Source organism: Lissotriton helveticus, chromosome 12, assembly GCF_964261635.1.
Source record: "Lissotriton helveticus chromosome 12, aLisHel1.1, whole genome shotgun sequence".
Lineage (NCBI taxonomy): Eukaryota > Metazoa > Chordata > Amphibia > Caudata > Salamandridae > Lissotriton > Lissotriton helveticus.
The window spans coordinates 616,894,954-616,917,145 of NC_136073.1; the positions used below are offsets into that span (position 1 = coordinate 616,894,954).

At 47.0% G+C, this 22,192-nt stretch overlaps 1 protein-coding gene across 2 annotated transcripts in view; it reads right to left on the minus strand.

Annotated features, from left to right (window-relative positions):
- NTRK1 (neurotrophic receptor tyrosine kinase 1) overlaps window positions 1–22,192 on the minus strand; it is a 541,605-nt gene that overhangs the window by 347,505 nt on the left and 171,908 nt on the right. Inside the window, exon 1 of one of the 2 annotated variants that reach the window (XM_078669329.1) lies at window positions 4,783–4,992. The exons of the other annotated variant lie outside the window; for it this stretch is intronic. Coding sequence (XP_078525455.1) covers window positions 4,783–4,958 — 176 coding nt within the window. The 5' untranslated portion in view covers window positions 4,959–4,992. Of the gene's footprint in view, window positions 1–4,782; window positions 4,993–22,192 lie in introns of those variants that run through there. 2 annotated transcript variants of the gene reach the window in all.

Below are 22,192 nucleotides of genomic sequence, written 5' to 3' on the forward strand. Positions count from 1 at the left end.
CACAAGCCTACAAAGAACACCACCAAGCAGTAGTACGAAAACAGACTTTATCCCAGATGCTGATAGCATCACAGCAAACTCATGAGCCCGGAGGGAGAAAGATGATGGACACACAATCTACTCTTAGGTCCAGTCTTAACCGAGCACCTCACGGGTGCGGGCTCGTTGTGCAAGATACTATACCAAACTCAGCAACGAGAAACATCTGACGCACAGCACTCAGTATACAAGATGCCCAACACCCATGGGCGTAGCTGGGCGTGGGGGGTGGTTGCGGTGTTACACCCCCCTATAAATGTATTCTGTAGGAAATAGTTGGGTACAGGTGCTTTAAGTCAGGTGTGGCGAGGCGTTCATCGGATTTCTCTTGGGAATTTTATGTCTCTGCCAACACATCTCTATCTCTGTGGTTGGTTGGTTGAGGTGTACTAAATTTTGAATCCACAACATCCTGCTTTGGTTAGTTCATTGTGAATGTTGATGGTCCCATCGCACCAGCCAAAGATTATAGTACCAATCCATAAAGAACGATAATGTGTTCTAGATACAGGAAGTATAAATGTCTCTAATGTCCAGCTAATATTAAAGTTTCCCCCTTGGACGTTTCTTAGTGGTTTGGGTGATCCCTATCCCCTGTGCCTTTATAAAAGGCGTTACTCGCACTGTTGTTGTCTAATGTCCAGCCGCCTATTGTGCACAACGTACCATAATATTCTTGTGTGCTTTTGCTCATTAATAAGGTTTGCTTCTATCACTTCATAAACACTCATTTAAACACAACCAGGGGGAAGTAACCGTGAGAATGCTAGATTCTAGTGATTAGAGAAGGAAGAAGCAAAGAAAGAGGCCGCGTCTTGTTGGCATCTGCTGGATTGGTGGTTAGACCGCTGGATCTAGCCAAGAGACGTGTGTTCTGAGACTGGCTTCCAGGATTGTGTGATCCTGGGCGTTGTCTTCCCGAGAACCTCTACTCCTGGTCAGCCATTACTCTGGAGTGTGGAGGCAAAGTGGAACCCTCAGTGTTGAGCACCTGGGGCTCCTACCTCCCTTGGAAGTCCCCTAGGCAGCAGCCAGGACCTGCCACATTAGGGGGGCACGCCAAAAACATGGTACCACATCCTGTGCACCCAAAATATGTTACCTATGGTATCACAATGAGGAGCACCCCTCCTAAGAAAATAGGATAATGAAATGGGAAATACACATTGCACACACTATATACACACATCCAATCTAAGTCACCAAATGGCATAATATTCTGATGAAAGATGAGCAAAGCCAGCTGTTAGGCACCCTCCCACTCACGGCGGGCATCACAAGCCATCCATGGGTACGGAATCAGAGTGCCATGTGGAGCAAATGGGCAGTGCTGCCAGCTTCCACACACCATCAAAAACCAACCATGGGCGTAGAATTCATATTTCATGGGGTATTTTTTGGGCATCACTGTGCCCTCTCCACACCACAATGACATAACCCCTCTACGGGAACCCAGTGCCCTGAAACCCTGCTTGGGCTTCAGAGCTTCAGCCCCACTACCCCCCACACAATACCACTATACTCCCTCCAAATACACTGAACCCCAGAGCCACTGGGAAGGCTTTGTCTCTGTTATCACTTCCCACTCCTCATCAGCGCCATCGTTAGGGCGGTGCGACCCATGCCACTGCACAGGGCACCCGGCTTAGGGCATTGTACTTTTAAATATCTTATGGGTTGAAAACACTTGCTGCACAGTTCACTGAGTTTCCAGTAATTTTACAGCATGTCAAGACGACTCTGGTGATGAGTGGACCTGCTTTGTCTAGTCCCAGTTTTGCCTCATCATAAAGTAGCGCTGAGGGTTAATCTGCCTGCTGCAAAGTACGAGTAACATGCAGATCACACAACTATATTTTCTGTGAAGAGTTAGGTAGGTTTCTGATTTTGTCACATCCATCCTTTTCTCACTTGCAGTTCATACGTCACAGTCTTTCGACTATAGCACAGCGAGCTATGAACCGGCATCAAAGAGCTGCATGCAAACTGCAAGGCATAGCTTTAGAAGCTTTGCTTTTCCCTCAGTCTTTCTTCCTCCTAAGGTTGCTAAAAAGAGTTTATTTTGGGTACAAATAAATCATTATTAATAAATCCAACACCAATCACCGTGTTACCGTTTTACATCCAGACTTTATTTTTCTTCAGAGCAAGCACTATTCAGATATAATGCCTCCCAGTATGATTGACGTACCTCCCACACCTTGTAATCCTCATTGTCTTATGTAACATTTCCTATACATTGATTTGAACACATATGACTCATTGTCTCTATATACTGTATGCGTGATGGAAAGCATGCTGACACCATACATTGTATGAGTAGCGCAGTAAAACACATGAAATGCAGGTGAGAGGGGGCAATGAACACATGAAGAGCACCTTTGGAGGGTGGTGGTGAGAAGGAGAGCATTGGAGGTGCCAACAAAGATTGCTGCACCGGGCCCCACAAACACAAAAGCCGGCCGAGCCCATCACCACCATAAACATTCCCTGGGCACAGAGCTCCACTGTCTGACACCGGGGCAGCAACGCCCGACACACAGACACCACCACAAGAACTCTTCAGTTGGCACACAGTCCATGCAACATCGTGGCACCCCATGCCAGTTCTACCCCCTCCATAACTTACCAAACACCACATACTCTTCAAGGCGCTATGCAGGCAGACCGCCGAAGAGACGGCTTGCGAGTGCCTCTAAGTTTACAGACCTCTCAGTAAAATTAGAAAGTTTGATTAGTTCCCTGGATTCTGGGGCCAATCAGGGGGCTTCTTCACGCGCCACAACTGCCCCTGAATCCGGAGGACAAGCCCGCACGCCTCGAGAGTCGCTGGACTGGAACACCGCTGTACATTTGGGCGCCCCCAGCTGCGGCATAAGAAATATTGTCTTGGGGTTACGTGCGGGCCAGCAGGGGGATACCTGGGAGTGTGAGTAACAGGTGCTCGGCACATAGTAGTATTAAAACCAAATGACTCTATAACTCTCTCTCCTTGACAGTCAGAACATTGTTATATTCTAGAGCGGGGGGAATCACCAATCGAGGGGTAAATCCTCTTTTCCTATCCCTAGACTCCCAAAGTTAGTAAAGATGAAATGTGCTGCTTCTAGAGGGAACGCATTCCTCTCAGATTCGTGGTGGGTGGGAGTTGATGGTGGTAGGAAGTGAGAGGGGGTGGGGGGGGAGTCTTAATGTACAGGTTGGTGAACGTGAGCCTCGCCCTTCAGACTCCAGAATCTGAGTGACTGATGGAAGAAGGGTGAAGAGTACGCCTAAGGAGTCAAACAAGGAGACAGGATTTCGTACCGACGCCCTCTCTTTATAACAGTGTCATTTGCAATCTGTTCTTTTGTAATGTTTCTCATTATGTTTCATCTCTGTTCCTAATGTGAAGCGCTCTGACGCCTTCGGGTAAAGTCCGCGCTATATAAAAATGCATAAATAAATAAATAAATAAATAAAAAATCCTGGGCAACTCTGCGCGGCTCCTTTCCCTTCTCGGGCAGCCTCTGGCAACACCCACAAGTTGCTGTGTAAATGTTGAGTGCGCGATAGCGCGAGAGGTCACTACGCGTCTTCTTTTTTGGTGCGCTAAGTGAGACACAGTCCAGCAACCAAAGGTTTAATCTCCAATCTTGCCTTACATGAGTGACGCCGCTCAAGTCACTACCGTTCCAGGACACTCGCCTTCCCCTTTCAGTCAGGATTGGAAGCGCTAAGCAAACCCCGACAGCAGAACTCGGCAGTGACTGAATAAACGACACTCCTAAGGTTAAGTGACACAAGTGCAACACATACCGGGCTAACAGAGACAAGTGACACAAGTGCCACACACGCCGGGCTAACAGAGACAAGTGACACACACACCGGGCTAACAGAGACAAGTGACACAGTGACACAACAGAGACAAGTGCCACAAGTGCCACACACCGGGCTAACAGAGACAAGTGACACAAGTGCAACACATACCGGGTGACACAAGTGCAACACATACCGGGCTAACAGAGACAAGTGACACAAGTGCCGCACACACCGGGCTAACAGAGACAAGTGACACAAGTGCAACACATACGGGTGACACAAGTGCAACACATACCGGGCTAACAGAGACAAGTGACACAAGTGCCGCACACACCGGGCTAACAGAGACAAGTGACACAAGTGCAACACATACGGGTGACACAAGTGCAACACATACCGGGCTAACAGAGACAAGTGACACAAGTGCCGCACACACCGGGCTAACAGAGACAAGTGACACAAGTGCAACACATACCGGGTGACACAAGTGCAACACATACCGGGCTAACAGAGACAAGTGACACAAGTGCCGCACACACCGGGCTAACAGAGACAAGTGACACAAGTGCAACACACACTGGGCTAACAGAGACAGACAAGTGACATAAGTGCAACACACACCGGGCTAACAGAGACAAGTGACACAAGTGCCGCACACACCGGGCTAACAGAGACAAGTGACACAAGTGCAACACACACTGGGCTAACAGAGACAGACAAGTGACATAAGTGCAACACACACCGCGCTAACAGAGACAAGTGAAACAAGTGCCGCACACACCGGGCTAACAGAGACAAGTGACACAAGTGCAACACACACTGGGCTAACAGAGACAGACAAGTGACATAAGTGCAACACACACCGGGCTAACAGAGACAAGTGACACAAGTGCCACACACACCGGGCTAACAGAGACAAGTGAAAAAGTAGGTGGCACTTACAGCTCGGTCAGGTTCTCCATATCCCCGAAGACGGCGAAGCTGCGCAGGGTGTTGGGCTCCAGACACTGCACCGAGGTCCCGTAGCACCTGCAGGCTTCGGGGCAGGGGGCCACCGGAGCGGAGAGGACGGCCAGGCACAGCAGCGCCCCCAGCACCCGGCTCCCTCCGGACTTCATGGCCCCGGTCCCCTCACTGCAGCATCCCTGCCCCGTCTCCGCGGCCCGCGTCCTCCACACGTCCGTGCGCTGCCCCGTCCCGCTCTGCACACACTGCGCGCTGTCCTCCGCCCTGCCTCCGCCGCGGCTGCTACCCTCAGGATGCGAGCGCGTGTGCAGGCATCTCTGGGAGTGATGCTCCAGGCTCCGGGGGCGGGGCTTCCAGACACACAACAAAAGGGCTCACCTGCTGGACGGGCGGGGTGGTGCCAGCAGAGGAGATAAGGCAGGCTGAGGCAGCCAAGCTGGGGAGACCGTGGACGTGTCCCACCAGCAGACCAGGCGCACATTCTCTTCCATCCGAAAACAGGGTCGGGCAAAGCTCAGGGGCACTGCTAAAGAGTATGCTCGGTCCAGGGAAACTCGAATGATTTCTGGAGGGTAGGAAAGAGGCAAATAAAAGGACCGGGTAAAGACTGTAAATTAGAAAGAAAAAAAAGAAGCAAAAGACACATAAATAAAGAAATAGGAAAGGCCAAAGGAAAAAAGTAGTTAGCCATTAACCGGACAAATTAAAGAAATGCACAACAGCTTCACGATAGGATCGGAGCTTGGAAGAAAGAAGAAGGAAAACAAGAAGAAATGAATATAAAGGACATTTTAAAATGGAAATGAGAAGGACACAAAGATGAAGACAGAAAAATGAAGGAAAGGAAAAAAAATAACAGGAAGAAAGAAAAGAAGAAACGAAGAGGTAAGAGGGGAGTCAACATGGAAAAAAGAAATAATGGAGTTAAAAAAGTACTACAAAAAAATCATGAAATGAAATAAAGGCAATGCTGTAAAAATGAAGGAGTACATCAAGGAGGCCCCTAGGAAAGAAGAATCACCAGTGTGCAATAGACGAAATGCTACAATAGCTACAGCCCAGAGGCGCAACTAGAGTCAAATTTCTGGGGGGCTAGGAAAAAAATTCGGGGGGGGGGGCTGATTCTTCAAGCAAAAGGCAGAGTGGAGCTGCAGGGGCTCTAATCAGGGGGGGGACGACATCAAAGTCTCATTAACAAGCAAAAGGTCTTTAAAAGACCTGTGAAGTACTCAGGTGCGGCTGTGTGTGTACCCGGGAAGCTGTCTCATCCCGGGCTGCCACACACGACGGGGGGGGCTGAAGCCCTTTGAGTCCAATGGGCGTTGCGCGCCTGCTGCAGCCCCTGTTGATCTGACTGCAATTTAGACTGAAAGACCACTCCTAGTACTTCGGATTGCATCTGCACCTGTTGAAGCATCCCCTACTGCAATCGCTCCAAATGTTATTGTTTCAATTGTGACTGTTCCTGCTCCAGTAGCACAAGTTGCATCAGCTCATAGACAATGCCAGTGTCTGTTGTCACTACACCAATAAATATTGTTCTGAACGCTATTGTTAAAGATGCTGTAGGAGGAGTAACTGTGACAGGGTTTATTCTGGCATCACAAAATTCACAAATTGTTGCCTGGAACCCACCACAACATGTTTAATTATTAAGAGAAGGGAAAAGAACTGTCTTTACAACACCAATTTAACAGTGAGACGGGTCCATTTGATGATGGGATTGTCCCCACATGGTTTGAAGAAACTTCAGAAAATTAAAGGGTGGCAGAAACAGAGAGACCATCTAGTAGATAGGAAAGGGTGAGACCTTTGAATGTAACAAAAATAAAGGTGGAGTTAGAACACATTATTAGAGGATGCCTAGTCATTTCACATTTTAATCAATACCAGGAAAATTATTTGGTATATCTGAGTAAGGAGATTATAAAACGTGTAGCTGCCCCCCATAATAAATTAACTGAATTGGCATGAAAATATGAGGTACATCTCTCGAAGAGTGTTAATATTAAAGAAAGGTTAAAGGTTGCAAATAGATGATGAAGCTATTTTGACAATGAGGTCTTCAGGGATAAGGGTACACATTACGGAATTGGTAAAGTGTATCCACAAAAGGAGGGATTTTGGCAGGTTAGAGAGTCAGTGAGGAAAAAAAAGAAATGACCAGATGTTTCAGAAGCGAAAGGTAAGCCACCACCAGTACCACAAATGAAGATAAGGCTTTAGCGTTTCCTTTTAGAGAAATACCAGGTGGACGGTATGTACTTGTACCATGGAGTATAGTTGACCATGCAACATTTACAAACAACTTTCCAAAGCTGAGAGAGAATCCTGAACAGTGGTATATACAAGTTGAGACACTTTTAAAAAACAACGAAGGTTTTGTTAACAGACCTTCTTTGATATTGTGGTACTGAGTGATCTGTGGGATTAATGCAAAATAACTGTGCAATGGCCACGTTCTGAGCCTCCAAGAGAAATGCATACTTGTGCACTTTAAAAAAAATATTTTTTATTTGACAGAGTTTTATATAGCACGAACTTGACCTGAATCGGGTATCAGAGCGCTTTACATAGCACCAGTTGCATTACATGAGAACACATTCCTTTTTGTTAGGCACAGGGAGATGAAGTGATTTACCCCAAATTTATGTTTGCTCAGTGTCATTGCCAAGACTCAAACCCAGTTCCCCAGATTCGAGGTCGACTGTCCTAGCTGCTAGGCCAACTCCTCTCCGCTGTGGTAATAATCAAGTGCGATGAGGTGATTACCTTTTTGAAAGGAAAAGTTCCAGCAATAGACACTGATTGGCTAAAGATCAATAGAACAACCTAAGAAGCAAAATAATCGGTGCATGCTAGCTATTATTGATTGTTGTAGGTGTGTAAACAACAAAGCGGGCGAGAAAATCCTGAAAAAGGAGACATGGGAGATTTTGCGTCCCATTGGTTCTGTGGTTGCAACCAGAGATCAGTATGCACATATAACAACATGTGATTAGTTGGCATACAAAACCTTTAGATACGATCCTGAGGTATGCAAAATGCTTTAGTGATGACCAAGAATTAAAGCATAAGAAACTTAAAGAGAAGTTTATGCTTTCGCAAATAAAGTTGGCTCAAACAGGAGTTCAGAATCAATTGCATGGAGGAAATGTTGGTGGAATGCAAGGTGTTAGTATTAAAGTTGGAGGTTAAATTGCACAAGGTGGAGTTGGTGTTTCATGGGGAGAAGTTGAGGTGTTCAAGAATAGAATTTGCAACATTAAAGAAATTAACACCTTGTCACTGTTGACAGGTTCGGGCATTGTAAGAGAGAGTGTAGACAGAATCGAAATTGAGTGAGTGGTGATCGAAAAATGCAAGGGGTAAATCAGAAGCAAATGCAAAATGTTTCAGTTCAGGTTCCAGTTCGACAAATGCTGATGCCAACGCAATCACAAGTTCCTATGATGCAAGTCCCACAAACTCTGATGGCCCCCCAGAATATGAGTAATAGCCATTACGTGTCATTTCTTATCGACACAGGAGCTACCAGTTCAACTGTTAGAACAGAGGAAGTCCCAGACCTATCCTCTCAAGAAATAAGATCTAAGTTGTAAGTTCCAAAAAGAACCCAAATAACTTATCCTGTTTCAAAGAAAGTGCCTGTAAAACTAGGTTTATTTGAGGAAGATTGTCTATATGTGGTATGTGATTCAAGTCCTGTAAATCTGTTATGGCGAGATCTTTTGGGGAAGTTAAATTGCACAGCAAATGGTGTTGAATTTCAAATGCAAGATGAAGATTTGACATTTTAAATGACCTGACAAGGAAGAGCTGCAGAGAATTGTGAGAACATTTGAGGATTTACCTTCTGATTTGATAGATACAGTAAAACAGAAGTATGGGATTTTCAGGACAAGACATTGGACTAATTAAAGGTTTGGAACATATCTGAATCGCAATAAAACCATATGCAGTTCTCCCAAGAACACCACCTTATTATCTAACACCCGATACAGTGACTGGAATAATGCCAGTGATTGGAAACATGTTAAAACAAGGGATTTTGAAAGAAATTGTTGGAAGTCTGTAATTCGCCTATCATGGGCTTATAGAAGCCCAATGAGAAATATAGGATTGTACAAGATCTTTGAAAATTAACAACATAGTTGCCCCCTGGTACTGAATCCAGCAACAATACTATTTCCGATTCCCTGCACTACACATTGGTTTACTGTTTTGGATCTCTGTCAGGCCTTTTTCTCTATTATTTTGCATAAGGACAGTTAATTCCTGTTTTCATTCGTGTTTAGAGACAGGGTTTTGCCATGTGCTGAGTTCCACACTGGTATAGAGAGAGTCCTTCAGTCTTTAATCAGATTTTTAAGACAAATCTGGAGACTCTGCAGATAGCTTGCAATTCAGTTCTTGTATAGTGCATTGATGAATTACTTGTGGCATCAGTATGCAAAAAGCTTATACACAGGACACAATTTCTCTTTTAAATCATCTAGCTGAGAACTGACACATGGGCCCCCCAAGCAAATTAGAATACTGTAAAAAAGAGTCCTATACTTGGGACATCCCACTGAAATGGAAATGAGAAAGGTGTCACAGAAGAGAATAGAGACAATTCTGAAGATTAGTGCATCCAGAACTCAGAGAGAAGTTAGAATGTTCCTGAGAAAGGCTACTGTTGCAGTGGATACCAAACATTTCCTTAGTGGCCAAGACTTTACTGAGGCTGACGCACAAAGAAGTGCCTGATCCGCTTCCATGGGATAATGACTGCTTGAAAGCTTTCCTAGAGCTGAGAGAAAACCTCTGCTGTGCCTTGTTGCTAGGAAGGTCTGATTACAGTAAAATGTTCACATTGTTTTGCAGTGAGAGTGAGGGTGGCGCTCTTTCTGTGCTTACTCAGATGCATGGAGATCCTTGAAGACGTCGCATATTGTTCAACTACACTTTAAAAAAAAAAATGTATTTGTTTTTTTAAAATGCGTAAACATAACAAGCATGTCACATGAATCCATCCTCCATATCCTGTCCCCTTCCACCCTCCTCCCTCCACCGGACATTCCCATAATCCCACAAGTAACACTACACATTGATACAATGATGCCCCACCTGTCTCTATATTGCACACATCAGTCCAAGATCTCCCCGCATGTAACCGGGATAACAGAGTGGCCTTTCCTCCTCCTTTCACAGCCCCCCGTCCAACGCCATGATATCGTCTCCATTTCCCCCATACTCTAGTGAACTTCTTGGGACAACCCCTAGCTTTGTATGTGACCCTCTCGACTGCCATGTAGATATCCATGCCCCATCTCCATTCATCTAGTTGAGATGGTATGGGGGCGCCCCAAGCCCGGGCCACGTCCCTCTTAGCCACCACTAAAGCTAGTGCTAGAAAATTCAGGAGTGGGCGATTCAGATCCACCTCATTTGTTATTCCCAATAGAACCAATTTAGGCTCCACCAGGAGGGCAGTCGCCAGTATCTCACTTAATTCTCTTAATATATTAGCCCAGTATTCCTGAATTACACGACAATACCAGATAGTATGATAAAAGTCTCCCTTCACATGTCCACATCTTAGACAGTTAGTATCACTAGCTCGCCCCATTCGGTGCAATCGTTGTCTAATGTAATAGATCCTATGCAGAATTTTAAATTGTATGACCCGAAGACGAGACTTTATTGAAACTTCCCTGGGATGCATCAGGGCTGTCTGCCAGTCGACTTGTGTCCATCTCCCCCAAGTTTAGTTCCCATGTCTCTCTCAGTTTCACCAATCCGTCGGGCATGTTATTAATCAAAGTTTTATAGGACAGGGAAACTAGTTTGCTCGGGACGTGCTCCTGCAGTAGACGGCCCTCAAGCGGGGCATACTCTGACAGGGGACATGTGAGCGCCTTCTCCACCCTCCATGCATGACGTAATTGCGCATATTTCAAGTACTGAGTATGATGCAGTCCGTGGTCCACCCTCAGTGCCTGAAAGGACTTCAGATCTCCCCTTTTCAAAAGATCTCCCGGTACGGAGATGCCAATGTCATCCCACCTTTTAAACCCCCTCAGCTTATGCAGCTCCTTTAGCCATGCGCAATGCCATATCGGGGTCTGTTTCGTTCGTTTGTGTGTCCAGTCAATCATCTTGGTCACCCTCTCCCACGCCTCCACAGTAAGCATGAGCGCAAAATCCGCTCCGATCGCGGATTTTGCGGATTTTCGGTAAATCCGCGAACTCTCGCGAATTTACCGAGAATCCGCAATCCGCGATCGGAGCGGATTTTGCGGTCAAAAGTTCAAGCCTAACATAATTTACGATGGCGCCGGCAAGCTGCCAGCGCCATCCTCAAATGGTTACTTAATTAGCTTCGACAGGAAGCTCTAACAGATAAGATAAAGCTTATCAGTTGGAGCTTCCTGTTGAAGCTAATTAAGTAACTTTTGCAGGATGGCGCTGGCAGCTTGCCGGCGCCATCGTAAATTATTTAAATGGTGGTGTCTTCTTGAATAAATATGAAGGGCAGGGTTCATTCGGGCACGACGGTCCTGGCACAAAAAAGTAAACCTCAACAGGAAACACTTGCAGATATCAATAAAGCATGTGCCCTAGTTGAAGCGCAAATGCAGTGACTCATTCATCAGCCCAAAAATAAATAATCGTGAGCGTTGTGGAGGCTGGGCAGGTGTGCCTTGTTCCCAAATATACCATCGAAAATCCGCTGTGATGCTGGCCAGAGGCATTTGCATCTTTGACTTTGACGAGCGGAATCCCTGTGCTGTTCCTGTGACCAGGGGCTTCTGTCTCTTAATCTGCTGCTCTGATCGGTCTCTGACCTTTTATACACACAAGCGGCATGTGCGCTCGCATGGAAGCCCCGTCCGTTTGGCCCCGCCCGAGCTTCTGTCTCTTAATCTGCTGCTCTGATCGGTCTCTGACCTGTTATACACACAAGCGGCATGTGCGCTCGCATGGAAGCCCCGTCCGTTTGGCCCCGCCCACACACTTGAGGAAGCCCCGCCCCCAAATCCGCCGATCCGCATAATCCGCGGATTTTGCGGATCCACGATCCGTGAATCCGCAAATCCGTGAATCGTGGATCCGCAAAATCCGCCCATGCTTACTCCACAGTTACTCGCGTTGCTGAGAGCAGTCTCTCCTTCCCTCTACCTCCATATATATAGTGCAAACAGGTGCGTTGCGCCATTGTCCCTCACTCCCGTTTATATGTGGGGTGATCTGCCGGGGGTGGAGCCAATCATTTATCGCCGATCAGTGTTCTGCCCAGTAGTACGCTTCAATATTTGGCAAGGAGATCCCCCCATTATACTGATTCCTCTGCAATGTCTCTAGGGCTATCCTGGATTGTTTCCCCAACCAGAGCAATGACCGGAGCTCGGCATTTATATCTTTAAAAACCTTTCGGGGGAGGGGGAAATGTTCATTCTGTAAGGCATACAGAAACCGTGGCAGCGTTATCATTTTGAACATTGCGGCACTGCCTAAAATCGATAGGGGGAGCGTCTTCCATCTGGTTGCGTCATTAACGAAATTTGTGAGCACTCGCTGAATGTTTCTCTGATATGAGATTGATTGATCCCTTGTCACATATATCCCGAGATATGTAAACCCTCCACCCGTGACCCGAAGAGTGCAGGTCAAGGGGGGGCCAAACCTCCCCCTTTCTGGGGCTATACAAAATTGACTTGTGCCAATTTATCATGTATCCTGAATGGGAGCCATAGCGGGCCAACAGGGTGAACAGCAGTGGGATCGAAACAGCTGGGTGGGTAACATATAGGAGGATGTCATCCGCATAGAGCAATATTTTCTCCTCGAACGTATCCACCTGCTCGATTTTAAACCCTCTTATCCCTCTGTCCTGTCTTATTCACATGCCACTATCTCTATAGTAAGGGCGAACAGTAACGGAGATAGGGGACACCCCTGCTGTGTACCGCTCCGTATGGGGAAGTCCGCTGATAGCACCCCATTGACCATTACCCTCGCTCTCGGCTCTGTATAAAGAAGGTTCACCCACTTACTAAACTTGGGAACAAAACCGAACTTGATCAATACTCATTCCAGGAAGGGCCAATGTACTGCGTTGAACGCTTTTTCCACGTTCAAAGACAGGAACATGTGGGGATCTTGGCGGTCACACACCTCCATCAGCCAGTTATGGGTTCTCCTCAGATTTATATAGAAACAATGTGGACTAGCCCACTATGGGTATGTGTTTTTCTTAGTCACTTGTATTGGTGGCCTAGAAACTGGACCCATTGGGTGTTGTTAAAAGACCCCTCACACACCAAACTGGTTGGCGTCATAAAATGCAATCTTAAAGTATATATTGGTGTCATGCAGTATTCGTCCTATAGGCCATTCAGGTGACTAAGGCTCAGAAAGAGAACGGCATGCAAGCGATACTGTGTGTCATGCCATGGCCGGAACAATAACAGCGGTAATGTGGTGCTGCGTATCAATGAGCTCAATATGCGCTCGTGACTTGCACATTATTATATGTAGCACGTAGGCGTGCTGAAGGTCCACTGGGGAGTATTCGGGGTGCGGGGAAGAGGCACTGCATTTGGCCGATCTAGATGGTCCTGAAGAAAGTCCCGCACAACACCCAGAAGGGACTGAAACATGTAGACTGCAGCACTTAAGCCAACTCTTAGGAATAGTGTTCCTTTAGTAGTTGCATCACACATAGTTTTAACCAATACCCTGGGCCGCCAAGAATAAAACATTAGGTAAGGATTCCCAGAGGTATTTTTTATTAGTTCACCTTCACTCACATCACTCTGTTGTACGACACCCGCTCCGCTGTAGTCAGTCGTCGAAGCACAACCAGGTGGCACTCGGCCGCCTGGTTGGGACCCTGATGATGAAGCATGACACCAAACAGGTTGGTGTGTGAGGGGTCTTTTAACAACACCCAATGGGTCCAGTTTCTAGGCCACCAATACAAGTGACTAAGAAAAACACATACACATAGTGGGCTCGTCCACATTGTTTCTATATAGTACCCTTGGGGACAGGATGCGCCCTACATAATCTTGCTCTCTGATTGATTTCGTGACTTCTCCTCAGATTTAACCTGGTTGCCCTGTCTGGCAGAAAGCCTGTCTGATCCAAGTGGACCAGACCTGGAATCACCCGTCGCAGCCGAAGCGCCAAAATCGTCGCCAGGAGTTTAACCTCCACGTTCAGGAGAGAAATGGGGCGATATGACGCGCATTCCTCGGGCGGTTTACCCTGTTTATCGATAGGTATAATTGTGGCCATACAAAGTTCTGGTGGCAGCATGCCCTCTTGGACCGCCCCGAGAACAGGGCCAGCAGGTGGCTAATAAGTAGATCTGCCGTTTTGTTAAAGAATGAAGCAGGAAATCCGTTTGGGCCGGGGGATTTCCCCGGACGAAGTCTAGCTTTAATCTCCGTGATCGTTATCTCCTCTTCAAGGCTCAACTGATCTTCATCAGTTAAAATGGGGGGTTCAATGCTGTCCAGGTACAGCAATACATCCGCTATCGCGCTCAGGTCTCGGCCTTGTGGAAATCCTCAGAATAGTCGGCGAACGCCTGAACTATTTGGACATCGGTCCGCCTAAAATGGCCCTGCCTGTCTGTCACTTGTTCCACCCACCGTGCATCCTACTCTCTACGACTTAACCACCCCAGTAGCTTTCCAGACTTATCCCCTACATCATATAGTCTATGAAGGGTCATCTGTGCCTGTGTTTTAGCTTCATTTGTCACTAGGGCCTTGTACTGTTGTTGTCTATCCACTAGTAATATAATAGTCTACACGCCACGGTCTACCACATGCCTCCGCTCTAGCTCCAGGATACGAGTTTCCAGATCGTGTAGTTCGTCCTGTACTTTCCTTTTTTCCCATGTTATCCTATTCTGGACTCTATCTCGCATGACCATCTTAAAAGCTTCCCATAAATCACCCCTGATTGTACCAATCCTAAATTGTCTGTGAAGTATAGCTTTGTATCCACCCTAAGTGCCCGCAGCAAGTCCTTATTCTGGAGATCCCATGCCGTCAGACGTCAGCCCCTGCCCCCTGCCTTGTGTCTCACCCCAAGTCTCACCAGAAGAGGTAAATGATCCGAGATTCCTCGTGCTTGATACTCTGCCTTATCCTCAATGCTAAGAGCATGGCGTGGAAGGAAGACATAATCTAATCTGGAATACACCTTGTGGGCCCCTGAGAAATAAGAGTAAGATTTGGTGTCCGGGTGTAGCCACCGCCAGACATCTGTCAGTCCGAGTGTGTCAATCATCTTCACCAGAGGGGTCAGTGCTTGGGCATCAGGCCGATCCCTTGACCTGTCTAGCGAAGAGGACATAACATCATTAAAGTCCCCACCCACCACGTGTAATGTGTCTGGTGTGTTCAGGAGGATATCAGCTAGACCAGCTAGGGTTCTAGCTTGTAGTTTCGGTGGTGCATATACAGAGATTATCATGATCTTCTGGTGCCCCCATGTTCCCGTTATCCCCACATACGTCCCCTGCGGGTCCGTCCATGTCTGAGTAGCTACAAAGGGGGGGGGATTCCTTAATCAGGATAGCAACCCCTCTAGAGCCTGATGTGTACCCAGCATGGACCAGAACCTTATATGACCCCCTCACAAGGAACCCGCATCGTGTACCGTGTAGGTGGGTCTCCTGTAGCAGGAGTATGTCTGGACCTACCCTCTTAACGTAGGACATGACCTACCCCATTTTTATCTTGTTGCCCAGGCCGTTCACATTCCATGTAAGGATTTTGACACATCCACTGACTTGCGCAACCGTCTGGGGGCTACCCACAGCCGTAGGAGACATAATTCGTGAAACGCTTATGTGATGGCAGGTGTCGGGTGTGTGGTACGCAGGTGTATGGACTGTTCCCATTTGTGACATGCCTTAAAACTTTAACTGTAAAGCCCTCCCAACACACACCCAATCCTTCCTCCCTCCCCTCCCCAGAAACAATTTAAATCTCCCTGAAATCTCCCCCCTCCCCACCTCCCTCTCCCCTGCAGTCCCATCTCCATCCGACTGGTAGAGATTAAGCTTTTCGGTTGAAGGAGGTCTGTCGCCCACCCAGTCTCAACCCCTCAAAATAAGAGAAACCCGCTCTAAACCTTTAAAAGAGGAACATGTAAAGGTGTAAGCAAGAGCAAGCAATAACGAAAAAGGAATTTAGGCCAAAAGAACAAAACAAACAGGAGGGGGTGTCCAACTTGCGTGCTCCATGTCAACATGTTCAATACTTGGTCAGCCATTACGGTCCCATCCTCACAAGTTAGAGTCCTGGGGGTCCCCCCGAGATGCCACCATCTCTGGCGTTGTCTCGTGTTCCATCGCATTTATTTCAGCTACCAAAGGATGCAGCGAATGCCAGTCCGACTCCTCCCCCTCGGATGAGGAACACCGAGGTTCCTCCTCCCCTTCTGATTGTGCTTTTTCCGCAAGGCAGTGGAATCAGGATCCCGTCGGCTGATTAGAATCAAGGGAGGCAGCACTCCTACGTCTCTGCCGTACAGGTCCAGTTTTGGGGTATGGGGTCGCATCCGGGTTTCAGCTTCCACGCCTCTGTCGCAACCTCTGCGGTTTTGGCGTCCCTCTGGGGCCTTCCATTGGCCTCTCTGCAGCAGTTACCTTTTGTGCCCCATTCGTGTGTCTTGTCAATGGAGGGCGTTCCTCCAGCCACTGCCACGCCTCTTCCCGGTTTTAAAAAAAGTGTGTCTTCTCCTTGTATATCACTTTTAGCTTTGCCGGGAATAATAGCATGTACTGGATTTGGAGGTCTCTCAGTTTAGCTTTAACTGAGTCGTAGGAGCATCTCTGCGTCTGCACTGCCTGGCTGTAGTCCGGAAAACCCATTATTTGGGCATTGTCTAGACAGATTTCCCCAAGTTTTCTATCTTCCCATAGAATCATGTCTCTCTCCAAAAAATTCAGAAAACAAGCAATTACTGGCTGAGGTCTTGCTCCTGCCAGTGGTTTAGCCAGCAGCGCTCGGTGAGCCCTTTCTATGATGAAACAAGTAAAAAATGTATCCTTTGGGAAAGTGCGTAGTAGCTAAGAGTGCAGGAACTCCGCCATGCTTGTACCTTCGATTCCTTCCCTAAAGCCCACAAAGCTGAGGTTGTTGCATCTTGCCCTGTTTTCTGCATCGTCCACCTTCCACAGCAGCTGTTTATGAGACGACTGAAGCTCCGCCATACCTTTCCTCATAACCTGTATGGTATCCTCAGCTTCCCCTAATCTTGCTTCTGATTCCGTTACTCGTTCCGCCAGATTTTGGAGGTCTTGCCATAGGAGCGTTACTTCTGTGCCCACCTCTCCGATCTTGTTCTCCAGGGCCTTGTGGGATGCCTGTATTGCGTTCATCAGTAGGGCTGTGTCTGAACGAGCAACCGTAGAGGCAGGGGGGCCGCCATGGTATAACGATCCAATGTTCCCTGTCTGGGAGGCTTAGGGTCCTTGTCCTTCTTACCCATGATGCGCTTCCGTGGGCCACCGACCTGCAGGTACTGCTCTGTCCTAGCGCCGATCAGCCCCTCACCGCAGCCCACCACTACCAGGTCCCCCTCCAGACAATCTCTCCAGTACCAGCTGCCCACCGGCTACTCAGCAGTTCACTCTTCTCGGCCTCCAGTTATAACCGGTCACTATATCTCCACATGAGGGAAGAGGGGGAACCAGGAGGGGGGAGGCAAACAGGGAAATCCACACCCCCAGTTGGCCAAGCCCTGCAGGGCCAGATATAAATCACACCAGGTTGTCTCCACTATGCTCTGCCAAGTCCCCTGCAGCTTGCGCAGCCCATAAAGATCGGGATATGATTTGTTGCGGGCGAACTTCCACTTCAGGTCGCTAGTCTTGACTGTCCCATTCGCCTCTCACATCTGCGCTTGAAGTCGCAAGAAGGTGCGATGTGTGCCCCTGATCGGAGCTGTGCCCTCTCAATGCCGCCGTTGAATGTTGGTGGGCCACCTTCCACTATGGTCTCTCATAGCTCAAACCTTCCCAAGAGGGGGGAGGGGGCGAGCCCCTCCGGGTCTCCCTCTGGTGCCGTGGGGGTGGAGGCCTCTCCCGTCTAGGCCTGCTGCTCTCTCGGGCCCCCTTCACTCTCACCGAGGCTCCAGGGGATTTTCCCGTCTCCCTCCACGCCGGCTGTTTCCCCGCAGCGAGATCGGGTGGGCGGGCAGACGGCCGCTTCAAGCCATAAATCGCCACGGCCCAACGGCTCTCAAGATACCCTCTCCAGGCGCCGCGTCCCCCGGGGCCAGCCCTCACCTCCTGTCTCGGCAGGAACAGTCCGGCCAGTGGGTCCAGGTCTCGGCGCCCGCTCCTCCTCTGCTCACCTCGCTGGCTCTCCGGGGCCGATGCAGTGCTCCGCTGAAGCCCCCGCTCTCTCCCGCGGCCCCAGCGGCCCAGCAGGAATGTGCCTCTTGACAGCCGCCATGCCCAGTATGCGGCAGTACCTCGGGCAGCGCCAACTCTCTCCTCAGCGTCCCAGCGGTACCATCTTTAGTCACGCTCCGAGGCCCTCGGAGCCGTCTTTGCCGCTCTGGAAAGCAGGCTCATCGCAGCTCTCACTCGGCACTCACTGTCGTCGGGGGGATTATGGACCCCCAAGGGTAAAAGGGCATCGGTTTTTGGGATCTCAGGCCACCATCAGGTATGTCGGATCGTTTAAAGTTGCTGGAGCAGCGCAGGCACACGTCCTACTCGGCCATGTTGCTGGCCACGCCCCCATTATTCAACTACACTTGACCCCACTGCAGCAGGACTGTCCGGTGGTTTTAAAGCGGCTGCAGCAGTTGGTAAGTGTATTGAGAAATGTGAGCGCATAGTGACGGGATACCCGCTTACAGTGATGGTCCCTCACTTGGAGACATTGCTCACCAGTTCACAGACGTAATACCTGACAAACAGCAGATGTACAAAGTATGAACAACAAATACTTGCTGCCCATAATGTTATTTTATAAATATGTCAAACACTCAACCCAACTATATTGTTACCATTTCTGGAGAATTAAATCGATTGGGATGAAATTGAACACAACTGCCTAAATGTTACAGATAAATGGGCCAAGACCAGACATTAAAGATGAACCTCACAATGAGTGGGACCATGATACTTTTGTGGACAGCTCATTCGTAAGAGACAATGAAGGTTCTTTGAAGATGCTTATGGTGTCTGCGCAATTCAAGAAGTGGTGTAAACCTCCTGGCTTTAAAGTGTTAACTCTGTGGGATAAATTGCCCTTGCAAGAGCCTGCCATCTTTCAGCTCAATTGAGAGTGACTATATTTATGGACAGTCAATATGGCTTTGGTGTGGTCCATGATTTTGGTAAGTTTTGGTCATAAAAGGGATTTGTGACATCCTCAGGTTCCCTATTGGAAACAGGAAGTATGTAATGAGATTTCAGTAGTTAAATGTGGAGCTCTCAAAAGTGGCAATGACTATGCCACTGTTGGAAATTGATACGCTGATGAAGTTGTAAGGTATTATGCACTTGTAGCATGCACATTTAACAAAGAATATGCAAATGAATCTGAAAGGGACACTACCTTTTCAATGTTTTTATCAGTAGAAGATACTTGAGAAGAAATCAAAAGACTACAAGAAGTACCAGAGACAGAACAGCAGGGGTGGATTGGAGCTGATATGTTATAAATGCAAATAATATTTGAGTTTAAGTAGATGGAAGTCTGGTTTTGCCAGACAGTTTATTGTACCCCATGACACAACATTTTCATGGTCCCACACACATTGGATAGGAAGCAATGGTTAGGTTGTTTAGGTAGAATTTGTTAAATCCTTGATTCAGGGCTTTAGCTGAGGAGCTATGTCATAGGTGCATTACATGTCAGCAGACACATGTTGAAAGAAGAACCCCTGTAACACTTAGCCACATTGGAAGATCTGGAGGTCCCTTTAATAGGATGCAGTTGGACTTTATCAAAATGCCTGTTTGCAATGGGCTGACATATGGCCCTGTTCTAGTGTGCATATTCTCCCAATAGGTGGAGGCCTACCGAACACGGAGGAATGACAGTCTCACTGTAGCTATGCTTCTGATACATTAATCCAATCTATGGTTCGGTTTCCCTGTTTCTCCGGAATCAGACGAGGGACCCATTTCAATAATATGGTCCTAGGAATTTTTATGTGTGGCTCTTCAGGTGGATCAAAGATTAAACTGCAGCAATGTCCAGAGGCTTCGGAATAGTGGGGTACTTAAACAAAACATTGAAGCCTCGATTGGCCAAAGTCTGTGCATTGTGTTTGTTGAAATGGCCAGATGCTTTACCACTAGTTTCGATGAGTCTTCGAAGCACCCCCACAAGAGAACAGGATTATCACCGTTCAAAATCCTAATGGGTTGTGCTGTGAGACTGCCTGTTGTACCTGCAAATGTCTTGTAATCATCACAGATGACATGATACTCAATTACAAAGAAGTGCCTGCAATGGTCATTACAGGCATCCCCTGGCGCTCCACTTAATAATCCAATTGCATAGTTTTTAAAGAATAGTTCATATGAAGGTTTATTCAAAATGAAAACTTTCTCTGTGTTTTCATCAGTTTCATTTCAAAACATCTCTTGTTTAGTGATAAAGTTCATCAATTGATCAATGGAAATAACACAATACATGCCCAATGCATTTCGGGCTGTTCGCCCTTCATCCGGGACAAAAGCTAGAAGCAAGATCAAACAAAAAATGCATTCAATATCAAATAGTCGTGTATCCAATACATGAAAAACATGGCTAAACGTTTGGATATTCGTGACTTTCCCATATACAACGTGTAATGTGCCCTGGTGTGAGTACATGCAAAAGCTCAAAAGAGAAAAATTCATGTGAAAAAATCTCACGTGTTATTCTTCTGTAATCGGTACCCATTTGTAAACTGAAACATAAATGAACAAGTAAATAGATGCGTGCATCCTAACCGGCTAATGTGATGTCGAGACACACGTTCAAAGGACTGTCATCAACTTACTTAGTTAGCGCGTAAAAGCGCAATTTCTAAATGTCCATGTCGTGTTGTTGCTCGCGTGTGACGCGAGTCATCGTCTGAAACGATCTGACCATTCACGTGGTAAGTTAAAGAACTCGTGAATGTGAGATTGAACGTGAGGCAAAGCCTGATAGGTGGAACTCGCGGTCACATGATTTGTTATGAACCAATTATTCTGAAGAACAAAAGTGTGTGCTGGTGTTCAAGGCAACTCATTGGCGGTTGCTGGGTGTATAATAAACCAATAGATTCTACGTATGTTGGTGTCATGGTGATGGTATCGATGCAATGAAACAAATGGTGGTGTTGTAAACAAAGGAAAAACAGTAAAAGAAATGAGCGCAGATCGGCCATACACAAGGCTTCCAATAAAAGACAATATCTAGAATTGATGCAGATACATGCTGTTATATATAACAAAGAAATTCAATTCGGTCATTAAGACCATTCGGTTTGCTAGAGTTTAAAAGGTAAATCCAGTGATTTTCTTTTTGCAAAAGAAAACGATTATTGTCTCTTCCTTCGGTTCTCTCAACAGTCTCCAATACCACATACTGTAATTGAGAAATATTGTGGTTGGCTTCCATGAAATGCGTGGCTACTGAAGATTTCAGATTTTTTGTGCGTATATTCGACTTATGTTCATTCATTCTGATCTTAATTTTGCGTTCCGTCTTGCCGACGTATACTTTTCCGCAAGGGCATTTTAACATGTAGATTAGATTGGAACTCTCACAAGTTGCATTTACTTTCAGATTAATTTTGTGGCCTTTCATTGGGTGCGTTATTTGGTTTCCACTTATAATGTTATTACAATTTCCACATTGTAAGCATGGGCGAGTTCCACGGTATTGTCTTGCATCACTTGGGGTGTGTTTCAACATTTCTCCGAGATTTTTGTTCCTGGTGAATGCAAAAATCGGAGGTTTCTCAAAAGAGTTTCTGAAATCCGGTTCTGCCTTAATAATGTTCCAATGACTTCTTATGATTCTCTTGAAGTTGTAACTCGCTGTGGAGTATTTTGACACCACTGTCGTTCTTTCTTCTTTGATTTTCTGTTTGATGGTTAATAGCTCACTCCTCTGTAGATTTTCAACTTTGTGTTCAGCTTCTTTGATTAAGGATTCTGGATATCCTCTGGAGCGAAATCTATCTCCCATTGCTTTAATGGTGTCTTTAGCTTTCTCCGGATTCGATGTGATGCGTTTCGCCCGCATCATCTGAGATACAGGTAAATGCCGTTTTAAGGATTCTTGGTGGAAACTGTCGTAATGGAGGGTGTTGTTTCTGTCGGTCTTTTTTCGGAACATTTCAGTTTCTATTCTTCCTCCGTTCACAATTA